We start from the raw sequence: 11,932 nt of genomic DNA, 5'->3' as shown, positions 1-11,932 counted from the left end.
TTAATGAAGAAATAACTCCCCTCCCCACCCCAGCTTGACAAACACCGCGTCTCAAAGCTCAGGCTACTCGCCCCCGATGGTCTCAGCCTCTGCGTGCACGCGTGTGCACACAGCACATACACACACGTGTGGAATTAACCTGGAATTTCACAGCCGCAGGGTTGGCTGATCCAGCTCCCATCCAGCTCCCTGCGCATGGGCCAAGCTCCTGTTGACTTCAATAGAGTCTTGCCTGGTTTATGAGCCTTCGGAGCGCAGCCCTGAGCAGGGGCTGCTTGTATAACAGCTATGGCATGATTAGTAGTTGTATTACAATAGCACTTCAGGACCCCGATTGCGGCTCAGCGCCCCATTAGAGTAGGCCTTGTGCAAACACGTAGTAAAGAGGTGGGCTGTGACCCAAGGAGCTAACAATTGAGGTCTTTATGGCCCCCGAGGCACCTTAGGATCAATTATTTATATTACAGTAGCACTTACGGCATGTCTGTACCCATGCTGATGTGTCTGTGGCCTGTGGAAAGCACGTCTGTGGCGTGCTCCTGGGAATTTTGGGATCTGCAGGATGGTTGGACACTGGGCTTTGCTGCTTGACCTATGAATGGCCACCCAGTAATGACCCATTCCTGCTCCAAGGGGGTTAATCCTGCGATGAGGTGGCTTCGCCTTCCTCTCAAGGAGGAAGGCTGCTGGGGAGCAGGAGAGGGATACAGGAGCCTTTCCCTTCCCTCCCTCACAAGGTGTTAGTGTGGTCCTGGTGTGATGGGTGCTGCCCAGCCGCTTGCTCTAGCCCTCTGCCTTCACACTGTTGGGGCTGGTGCTGCAAACCCAAGGCATGTGGGTGCAGGAGAAGTCCTTGTGATGGTGGCAGAGGGGACAGCAGGAGCTCAGTGGTCTGCAGCACTGCATGGGGCATTCTTGGCACCTGATCCCTGCACCCACATCCCCACAGCTACTGCTGTTCTGATGGTGTGAGATGGCCTGAAAGGTGTGAAGCAGCCTTGTGCTGGAGATGTTTAAGCATTGATTTGTTTTCCAGTGTCCTCTCTTACCCCTTGGACCCGTCTGTGCCTTATAACTCCAAGCTCTCTTCTTTCCCTGCCTTTTCCAGACAGGTTCATCTTTACAGCATCAAATCCAAGCATCTTAGTCAAATTCTGCTGGTGTCAGCAGAGGAAGGGGGGCTTGTGTTGGTTCCCCCTTCCTAAGACACCTCTCTTGGTTGCAGCCATTTGCTGCTGAGGGATGACAATTCCCACCTGCTGAGCATGGTCCGGGAGGGAGCCCAATGCTGAGATTTGTAGGGAAACGCAGCCCTCTCTTTTCACATTGACGTACAAATCCCCATCTCATTTAACCCCCTGACTCCTGGAACTGGGCCCTGAAAAAGGAACAGAGAAACCCTTGCAAATCTCAGTTGCCTCGCAGCGAGCCCGGCTCTGCTGTGAGAGATCCCTGCTACACATCCCAAACGCTGCAGCTGGGCAGGAGCCGCAGCCGATCCCAGGATCCCGCCGCACAGCTGGCTGCGATCTCGCTGCCTTCCCTTGGAGAAAGGCTTTCACAGGATGTCAACAGGAACAGCTGGCTGAGGAAATGCAAATTGAAGCTCCATTGCTGAGCAGCTGACACCGCTGCAGGCGGCCACCGCGCAGGGCTGTGTGTGGCTGGAGCCGGCTGGGCACCGAGCCCGGCACAACGGGGCACTGCAGGGACCTGGGTAGAGATGAGGGATGGGCCATGGGGCTCCCGGGGCTGCTTTGGAACTTTCTCTCTCTTCATTTAAGGAAGAAAATGCCATTTTTCCTCTGAAAAATGCAAACTTATCGCTATGCCAAAATACGGCACTGCAAAGGGAAAGCAGCCAGGGGCACGCTGCCCACCACCATCCCTACCCTGCGTTGTTCTGTAGGAGCTGGGGGGCTCTACTGGTGCCCCCAACCTGCTGTGCAGCATTACAGCACCCTGGTGTGCATCTGTCCCTGCACCCGCTCTTATCTGCTGCTGCTCAAACCTGCCCTGCAGCATTGTAAGAGTTCCCTTCCATTAATGTCTCTGCTTCCCCACCCCTCCTGCTTTGCTTTCTAGCACAAAGTGCCCTGAAGCTCTGCAGCTTTTCCAGCGTGTTTCTCCCCCCTGGTGTCCCCTTCGTGCCCCCCCATGCAGAGCACAGCCCCGGCTGTGGGTGGGCAGGAAGCTCGGAGCTGCCCAGGGACCCACGTCCAGCTTTGGCTTTCCCGAGCAGAGGCCAAGAGCATTAAAGCCCACACCATAAGTAAACAGTGCAGAAATTACAGGTCCAGGGTTGGGTCATGAGCTTTGCTCTTTTGGTTTCTTGTGAGGAAGATATCCCCGGGATGCTTCCGGCTGGAAGGTGGAGCTGGTTCACGGAGGGGGAGCGGAGGGGAGACGTGTTGGGACAGCAGTGGCACCGCAGACCCCAGTGCTGCGCTGGGGCTCACAGCAGTGCTGCTGGTTCCGTTCTGCTCCCGCCCTCAGGTTCTCACTGTACTGGTGCAAACTGCGGCGATGCAGAGGGTCTCTCATATCCCAGACCCCCAGGAGACAGCCAGGCAAAGGCTGTCCCATTTTTGGGGTGTTTTCCAGCTCGTTCCTGAGAGCCCAACCCACCCACTTGAGTATCAGAAAGACATCAACTGGTTCATTGAACCAAATTCAATCCCACCGGGGCTCCCGGGCACTTCCTCACCATAACCTGGTAGCTCTGTTTGCTCCTTTATTCCAAAGGAGCAGCAGAGCCAAAACTGGGAGTGGGCAAAGTCCCATCAGGGCAGGGGAAACCTGCCACGTGCTGCGGAAAAATGGCTGGGACCAAAGCGTTCCCATCGGCTGCGGTGGCTGGTTGCACAGGTAAATAGTGACACTGACCCCAACTAATGCGCAAAGTAAATGAATCCCTTTCAGTTAATTGGCTCAAGTGTTACTTGTAGTGAGAGTAAATATTGTACAACGGTGTGGAGGCTTTGCAGGGCAGCCCAGAGCTCTGCGCTGTGTGCTGGGGCTGCAGTGAGCGCGTCCCTGCGCCAAGGAGGAAGGCTCTTGCTGCTGGGGTCAGGGGTGGGATTTTGGCCAGGGAAAGAGTCTGGAGAGAATAAACTATTGGCAAAGCAACGGTTGAATAGGTCGATGTCACGGGGTTTGTTATCTGCTGGGGCATCCCGAGGTGTCCCAAACCCTCGCGTTGCTGTGTGGAAACTGCGCCTTCCACGTGGAGTCTGCGTCAGGTTGTGATGTTTTCCCAAAGTTTTCTTATGTGAATGACTGTGTCCTTGGAGGGGATGGAGAGGACCTGCACAGATCTGTGCCACTGACCTCTGCAGTGATGCACGTTTCCCAGCGTTGGAAATGGGCTGAGGACTGGTGAAGCTCAGCACAGCCATGTGCCAGGGCAGGGGTATGGCAAGCGATGTGGGAGGTTATGGTGGGGTGAGGTAGCGTTGCCATGTGCTGGATGGCCTGGAACACAGCGAGCTGCTCCTGGGGTGCAGCAGCTTTGGAGCAATAGGTTATCTGGGATGGGTTTGAGAGGAAAAGCCCCTTGCTGGGGTGCCTGCGCTGTGTGCCTGGAGCAGTGGGAGAGCAGGGATAAGTGTGAGGTTGATCTTTGAGGATGGTATGTGTCCTTTTTGGCTGTTCAGAGGATTTCGGTTCTTTTGGGAGAACTTCAGCAGTTTTGTAGGAATGCCCCAAAAGCCCAGAGCCCCTTGGTAGCCCCTTAACCCCAGCTGGTGCTGAGCATGCACCCTGGGCTTGTTCAGCCTGGAGAAGAGAAGGGCAGCTCCAGTGCCTAAAGGTGCTGCAGGAAACCTGGAGAGGGGCTTGGGACAAGGGCCTGTAGGGACAGGCCAAGGGGAATGGCTTTAACCTGCCAGAGGGGAGACTGAGATGAGCTCTTAGGCAGAAGCTCTTCCCTGTGAGGGTGCTGAGGCGCTGGCACAGGGTGCCCAGAGAAGCTGTGGCTGCCCCATCCCTGGCAGTGCTCAAGGCCAGGTTGGACACAGGGGCTTGGAGCAAGCTGCTCTAATGGAAGGTGTCCCTGCCTGTGGCAGGGGTTGGAGCTGGAGGAGCTGGAGCTCACTGATGCTGGGCTCAGGACCCGTGATGGTAAAAGAGGGGGACCCCCCCGGTGAATCTGGAACCATCCTGGGGCTTCAGCAGGGCCCTGTTTGCTTGAAGGCTGTTAATAACTCCGACACTGGTGGGGAGTTTAACTTTTAATACAATGTGTATTTATTGCAAACAATAATATACAAAAAAAAAGGTAAGTTTCACAAAGAGAAGGATCTTGCGAACAAAACCAAACAAAACCAAAACTTACCTAAAGACAAAATATGATTTAAATGAGAGGTCTTTTAAGTTACAGAAATACTTTAAAAAGATCTGCTTTTATACAGAAATAGGAAGATGCCATATTATAAGAGTGCTTTAAGATTTTTTTTTTCTTCTTCTACTGAATCCCTAAAAAAAAAAAACAAAACCAAAAAACCAACCCAACTGTTAACAAATAAATCATTTTTTTCTTTTTTTAAATAAAAAAAGTTTGCTGTCTTTTTTAAAAAGCAATCCTTAACTGTTCAGCCACAGCTTCCCCAGCATCCGGTCCCCAGCTCACACCAGTTCTAAGCGGGGTGGAAGCCTCGGGTCTCGTCCTTGCCCGAGCTCGTGTGTCCCAGAGAGCTGAGGCAGAAAACAAGGCAAATGATTCAGTGATCCGCTACATTGGCAACCTTTAGTTTGTACAAGTTCTTTTTCTTTTCATTTTTCCAGTTTATCCTTATAAGAAAAAAAACCAGGAAGAGCACGAGTTTGTACAAACCCAGGACACAGATTCCAGAAACAAAAACTGAATAATAATAATAATAATAATAATAATAATAAAAAAGAATTAAAGAGATAAATAAAGGACTGGTTACAGTTTAGACCATAATTTAACAGGCACGGTTACCTTCCAAATAATGCTCCCACAAATGCAATCGCTTTTGAAAGGGCTTAAAAATAGGAGATTAGAAAAAAAAAAAAGAAAAGAAAAAAGGTGATTAAAAACTGCTCTTCTCACAAAATAAATAACTTAAAGTATCTGTGATGTCCCACAAGAAGAGGGGGTCTGGGGTGGTCGGGGCTGAGCAGAGGGGTCGAGCTCAGCCCCTGCCCCAGGATGGGGACAGGCAAGCGGCACAGGGCTGCGGTTAAGGCTTCCCCACGGCACCTCTTGCCGTGGGGTTTGCAAACAGAATCTGCTCTGTTTTCTCTGTCTTAAGGCTCAAGGTTATTGAAAATAAACGTTAAAAACCAACCTCCTCCCGGCCGGTTTTTACTATGAGTTAGAAAAATAAAGCCTCTCCCCTGCTCCTCCCTGCAGAGGCTCAGCTCCTGCCTCCCGACGCCGGCCGCTTCCCGGAGCTTCGGTCCCAGGTCGCAGCGCGGCGGTTTGCTTTATGCCTTTTATTCTTAGAGAGAGAAAGAAAGACACTTTATCTGTACAAAAATACCTCTGGCTGCAAGAAACCCTCGGGCTGCCCCGCTAAGTGTCGTCTTTTAGCTGTTGGAAAAATAAGAGCTTTTAAAACATCTCTAAAAAATAGGTATAAATCCCCTCAAATTGGTAACGAATCATACACAGTACATACTAAAAAATATTTAAAATAGAGAATATTCCTCACAGAGGACTCTGAGTTTTTGCTTTATTCCCCCCCTATTTTTTTTTTCCTCTTTTTTTTTTTTGTGTTAATAACTGCTAAAAAAAACCCCTCATTACAAAAGTCCAGAGAACAAGGCAGCTGAGCTGGTTGCAAATCTCCTCTCTCCTGGGAGCAGAGTTTAAGTCCAGTCCTTGGAAAGTCTGCACCGAGTTTTGCTGGGTCTCGGAGCGGGCTGGCCACTTCCCGGGGGGATGCTGTAGTGCAGAAGCGCTTCCTCCTCCCCGCCAGCTTTAACCTCAGTGTCTTTAATTGTTACTTTTAATTTCAAAGAAGGAAAAAGTCTGTGGAAGTTCTTTTTCTTGCTGCTTTCGTGCTGTTTTGTGGTTTGTTTTTTTTTTTTCTCTTCTGAAATATCTTCTTTTTCTGGTTTTTCTAATGGCTTTTAGGGTCTGGTGAGCTGCGTGTAGACGGGTTGTTCCCAGTGCTGCGGGCTGTGGGTCTGGGGGATGGAGGGGACCCCCGAAGTGTCTGCAATGGGGGTGTACATAGGGCGCTGCGTGGGGTTCATGTAGGTGAAGGTGGAGTAGAGGCTGCTGCTCTGGCCGGCGGCGTGGCTGTAGTAAGAGCTGGAGTTCTGGTGGTCGGTGTAGTCGTACTGGGAGCGGGTGATGGTGGGGTAGGACGAGCTGTAGTGCTGGAGGTTGAAGGAGCTGTAGTTGAGCTGCTGCGGGGAGTGCTGCTGCTGCTCGCTGTAGTGGCTGGGGCTGAGCTGCTCCGTCTTGATGTGTGTCCTCTGCTGCGCCGGGCCCTGCTCGCTGCTCAGCGCTGGCAGCGTGTGCTGTGCTTGCGGCTGTGCCTGCGGCGGCGCCTGCGGCTGCTGCTTGGACATCCACACGTGGCCGGCCCCGGCTTGCGAGCCCGATGTGCTGCTGATGCCGTAGCTGCCGGTGTAGGTGACCTGGCCGGGCTGCCCGTGTGTGGCCGGGACCCCCGGGTGGCCGTTGGGGGGGAGGTATTGATCGAACTCGTTGACGTCGAAGGTCTCGATGTTGGAGATGACGTCGCTGCTGAGCTCGCCGATGTCCACGTCTCGGAAGTCGATGTGGGGCGGCTGCCGGCCGCCTTCTTGCAGCGGGCGGCCCTCCCGCTTCAGGTCCTGCTTGCCCGGCTGCGTGTCCGTCTTGGGGGTGGTGGGGGGCGTCGGGGGGCCCTGTGATTGTCCTGCGGGAGGAAGGAAAGGACATGCATGTGAAGGGGGTGTCGCTGCCATGGTGGCTGGGCAGTGCCCGTGGCTCCCCAAGGCAAGAGGTGCTGCTGGCCGTGATAATGCTGTTAATAGTTAACCTAAGGTCTGTGGGATGGCTGGATAACAACACATTGCTTCCGAAAGCAGCTGCGTAGGGTAACATAAACATGACCAGGTGTGAGGAATGCAGATATGAGCCCTATCAGCACCCAACTATTGTGCCAGGTAAAATAAATGAGCACCTTGACATGGGCCATGGCAGCAGGGTTATCTTTTGGGTTATATTTTTATAAGTATGGGTTCTCATTTCACATGAGCAGAGGGGGTGGAAGTTGCTGCAGGCGCTGGCGCATTGGTGCACCCGTGCTATGGGCAGGGCTCAGTTCTGCCCCTCTCTGGGTCCAGCCATCCCCTTCTCACTGTATTTCTGCATCTTTCTTACCCCCTCCAATACCCAGTCCTAATCCCAGCACAGTTTAGGATCAACTTTTCTTTAGGTAGCTGTGATTTCCCCCCCCCCCCCAACTGTTCATGGGTACCTACCCGAGTGCTCCCCGGGTGAATGCACCTCGCTGATGCTGGAGGATGACTGTGGGGAGTCTGCCTGCAGCGCCTTGAAGATGGCGTTGGGGGAGATGTGGGTTTGCTCCGTGCCCTCCTCCTGCTCCGACTGCCCGTTCTTCACCGACTTCCTCCGCCGCGGCTGGTACTTGTAGTCGGGATGGTCCTTCTTGTGCTGCACCCGCAGCCGCTCAGCCTCTTCCACGAAGGGACGCTTCTCGCTCTCATTCAGCAGCCTGGGGGGTACAGGGGAGATGAGGGATCAGTTACAGCTCTAGGGGGGCATTAGCAACTTCCTCTGCTATGGCATTAACACCAGCCCAAAGCTCTTCTCTCGATCCCCTGTAATGCAAAGTCCCTTGTAATGCTGAACGCCGTGTCTGGGGCACATGCTGGTTGTCACCCCCCTCTTGCTCCTTGTAAATAGGGTCGGTGATCGCACAAGATGTTCAGCAGGGTCCATCCCTTGCCTCCTGCCACCCCTGTGGGAACACAGTCCTGTCCCTGGAGTGGTTTAGCTGCAGCTTCACTTTCTGCTCTGCTCCTGCCACCAATTTAGAATTCTTCCCCCTCCTCTGCAGCCTCAGAGCAGCAGGCAGCCAGGTGACTCACTTCCCTGCTGGTTTGCTCCCCTCCCTGCCTTATTTTGGCAGTCGGAGGGCACCCAGCCATGCACCACTCATCCCCCCCCCCCACTCCCGCGGGGCTCACCCTGCGCTCGGCTCCCCCCATCCCTCTTCTCCTCCGGGCCGAGCTGATGCAATCCCCAAACCCATCATTTCCTCCGGCCAAGCCCACAGACAAACAAGCACCAAGGCTGGCCTGGCCTGGGGCGGGGGGACACGGACCTGCCAGCCCCCTCCTCGTTCCCTCGGGCGTTGCTCAGGGGAAAGAAACCACCAGCAAACTCAGACGGGACAACCACTTTCCCTACTTCCCCCCTACTACTGTGGCTTCTCCCACGCCCTGCAAGTTTGCCAGCGCATGCAGAAGTTTTCCAAGCTTGAGCCCATCCTTTTCCTCCTCCCCATTCCCGCAGCAACCCCCTCCCTTCCCCAGCGCTCACCTCCAGAGCTTGCCCAGGGTCTTGCTGAGCTCGGCGTTATGCAGATGCGGGTACTGGTCCGCCAGCTTCCTGCGGGCCGCCTGCGCCCACACCATGAACGCGTTCATGGGCCGCTTGACGTGCGGTTTGTTCTTGCTGGATCCGTTCACCCGGACCGGCATCGGCACCAGGGTCCAGTCGTAGCCCTTGAGCACTTGGCTGACCGCCTCCCGGATGCACACCGGGAACTTGTCCTCGTCGTTCTCTTTCTTCAGGTCCGAATCGCCCTTAGGGAAGGTGTTTTCTTGGGGTCTGGTGTTCTCCGTATCCGAGCCGGACCCGGAGGGACAGGGGGACCCGGCGGAGTCGTCCGACATGGTGGGGCTGGGGGCGTCGGAGATGCATTTGTCCTGTTCTTCTGTCATCTTCATGAAGGGGTCTAGGAGATTCATGCGAGAAAGTGGCCGAGGGGGAGGACAGGGGGTGAAAAAATGAAAACGTAAAAAAAAAAAATCAGGTGGCTGAGGGGCAGGGAAGGGTTAAAAAAGGAAAACCGGGAGAAGCGAAGCCTCCACCAGCGCGCAGCCCGGCTGGGGAGCGGAGGGGGAAAGCTGGAAAAAGTTTGCAAAAGTTTTTTATTCTTATTATGTTTCCCTACCCCTCAGCAAACGAAACCCCAAAACCAAAACTCCAAACGCCCAGAGGCGGGCGAAGAAACTTTTGCAAGTTGCAGGAGAGAAAAGACGGGAGGAGGAAAAAACCCCGGCGTGGCGAGAGCCCGGGGCCGGTTGGGCAGCGCGAGGCCGGGGGTGGCTGTCGGTGGGCAGCTCGGGGCCAGGGTGGCTGTGGCCGTGCAGCAATGCCGGGCGCGCCCCGCCGGTCTCCAGCGCGGCTCTGCGGCCCGCGCCGCGCCGCGGGAATAAATACTCTGCGCGGTGATTTCGGCCCGGGAGCGCTCCGCCAATGGGCGGCCGGCCCCCGGGGGCTGGCGCGCATCCCATTGGCTGAGCCGCCACCGCGGGGCGGGGCCGGCGGGCGCTTAGCGCCGCTCCGCTGCGCGCGGGGGGCGGCTACAGGAGGGCGGCCCCGGTAGCGGCGGGCGCCTTGCGCGGGTGCGGGGCGCTGAAGGACCCTGCAGCCACCCCGGGGCCCTAGCGCCGCTCCGCGCTCCGCGGTGATTCCTATTTTCGCGGGAGCTGCGGAATGGGGTTGGGTGGACGCGATCCCCCGCGGGTTCCAGGCCCCCGGGGCTGCGGAGCGCGGCGGCGGCGGCCGGAACCCCGCGGACCGGAGCGGGAGCCGCGGGCGGTGCGCGCCATCGTCCAGAGGGGGCGCCAAAGGCCCAAGAACGGCGCGGCGGGGTCGGGGCGCGATGCGCGCACTGGGAAGCGGGGTGGGGTTGGGGAATCCGCGCCTCTCCGCGCTTCTCCGCGGGGCTGGCCCTGCCGTGGGGCAGGCGGGGGTGTGCGTGGGCCGAAAGCACCCCAAAAATCACTTTTTGCCTTGCTATGTAGCGGGGTCCGGAGCGTCTCCCGCGCCCCGCGCTCTGATTCCCCGTCTAACGTTGCTCGTCGGACCGGTGGCTCCGTCGCATCGCTCCCTCGCTCTGCAGCGCCGTGGGGCCGGCTCTGGGCAGGGGTACAGGAGGTGTCCCCCACTTCCCTTTCATTCCCCCTAACGTTCTGCCGAGCACACCAACTGTTGCCATCGAACCAGAGCAACCAAACCAGCCCTGGGAGCTTTCCAGGGTTCTCTTGGAGCGCTGCAAAGCAGATCGAGCAGTAACAAGCGTTTTATTAGCATGCTGCTGCTCCAAGGAGTTGGTCTCGGGGGGAGCCGGGAGGCGATAACTGTTTGAGTTTGAAGCAGAAGGGGATCTTGGTGTGAGAGTGACCGAGATCCAGCGCAGAAGTGTGGGAAGGCAGCCCGGGTGTGCAGAGCGAGCTGCTGTCCCTCGCGCTGGGCTCTATGAGCGTGTTTTGTGGGGGAGAAACCTTCAAGCAGGTCTCCCTTTCCCAAATCTGCAGCCCATAATCTTTTATTTGAACTCGAGCATTAAAAAGTTGGTGCTTTATCGGAGCTGCTTTAAGTTGCTGCTTGAACTCGGAGCCTTTGTCCTGGTGGAGAATCCTTGGGGCCTTGGTGTGGATCCCGTGTCACGATTGTCACCGTTACGTTAATAAAAGTGTTGGAAAGGTGCTGGAAATGGCACGTGAAAAAGGTTGAAAAAGAAAGGAAAAGGCAGCGGGGGCAGGAGCTCTCAATAAAGGCATTTGAAAGCAATTTCCCTGCTCACCTTTGCTGTCTTACCCTGAGATTTGAACTTCATTTTTGCTTGTAAACCTTTGGGAAGTAGTTGTTTTGGGTGAGTTTAAAGGTAAGTGTCTGTCCTATTTCCAGAGCCTTTGTCTGTAAGAACAGGGGGATTTTTCTTCTTGAGCATTTGGGGTTTCTCGTGTCTGCAGCACCAGAAACGCTTGCTCACTGCTTTATGTCTTTGCTGTGTGCATGGTTCAGTAGAAGATAGACTGAATTCTGTGTTGCTATTTGCAGTGATAAAGGTAAACTTAGCCCAGATGTTAAAGGAGATAACTTCGAAATGTTTTCCCTTGGCAGTTTTAGCTCTAGGCTGGAGCACGAGTTGAATTTAGCTCAACAAATCTCTTTTGATATATGTATTTGTTATAGGAGCATCAAAGAAAACTCGGGCAGTAGATTGTCCTTATCTCAGCCAGAGTAACAACCCGAACAAATGTACCTGGAGGAGAAAAATATGGTGACAGCAGCCTTGTCCCATGGTTTTCCTGTGGGTTGGTGGAGAGAAACACAGGAACAATTTTGGGGGATAATAGATTTAATGAAAAGTGTAGTAATTAGGACATTTTTCACTCTGAGAAGCCTGTCTGCTGCACGGGACTCTGCCTTCTCGTGACAAAGCAGTCTTGCTTTAACAAAAGAAAGTAGTTTGACAAGTTCGAAAACTAAACAAGAGGGGCATGAAAAAGAGCTTCCCAGTTCTGTTATCACACAGCAGTTTATACCTTCTGAGTTATTTTCAGTTCCTGTTCTTGGGACTCTTCAGACGACGTGGACAAGTTGATTAATCCCTGTTGTTTTGCAAGGTCAGGAGTTTCCCTTTACAGCGAGAAGCTGCCGCTGCCTGTACGTCAGGCTGGAAGTTTTCTTTGCTTTTGAAAGAATTAACATTGTTTTATCGTCAGTGGCCAGCTCGGGTCTCAGGAAAGGTTTGTAGTGAGAACTGTGTGGATTGTAGCCCTTGCTTGATGCTTTTTCCTGCCTTGCGTTAAATCACTGCATTTTAGGAAACAATCTGTGCAAGCGTCTGAGCAGAGGGGAAGGAGTTTGGGAAGCAAAGGGGGGGGTTTCCCTCAAACCTTGCAAGTAGGGCACTGATGTGCATCA

At 54.5% G+C, this 11,932-nt stretch overlaps 1 protein-coding gene across 1 annotated transcript; it reads right to left on the bottom strand.

Moving 5' to 3' along the window:
* Window positions 1-5,747: 5,747 nt before the first annotated feature.
* Window positions 5,748-9,195, bottom strand: SOX9 (SRY-box transcription factor 9). The gene is made up of 3 exons (XM_080629342.1): window positions 8,531-9,195; window positions 7,447-7,700; window positions 5,748-6,878 (listed from the first exon to the last, which is right to left on the bottom strand). Exons 1-3 carry the CDS (start codon window positions 8,959-8,961, stop codon window positions 6,100-6,102), a joined length of 1,464 nt encoding a protein of 487 aa, XP_080485468.1. The 5' UTR covers window positions 8,962-9,195; the 3' UTR covers window positions 5,748-6,099.
* Between the last annotated feature and the right edge of the window lie 2,737 nt (window positions 9,196-11,932).

The sequence above is a fragment of the Psittacula echo genome (genome assembly GCF_963264785.1).
Source record: "Psittacula echo genome assembly, chromosome: 14".
Classification (NCBI taxonomy): Eukaryota; Metazoa; Chordata; class Aves; order Psittaciformes; family Psittacidae; genus Psittacula; species Psittacula echo.
The sequence above is the reverse complement of the archived record's forward strand: the minus strand, read 5'-3'. Positions and strand labels throughout refer to the sequence as shown.

Excerpts from the sequence above, each read along its gene's own strand:
- SOX9 (XM_080629342.1), bottom strand. The coding sequence starts at position 8,961 with ATGAATCTCCTAGACCCCTTCATGAAGATGACAGAAGAACAGGACAAA. Across the intron at positions 7,701-8,530 it reads ACCCTGGGCAAGCTCTGGAG|GCTGCTGAATGAGAGCGAGA; the intron begins GTGAGCGCTGGG and ends TGTACCCCCCAG. Across the intron at positions 6,879-7,446 it reads TTCACCCGGGGAGCACTCGG|GACAATCACAGGGCCCCCCG; the intron begins GTAGGTACCCAT and ends TTCCTCCCGCAG.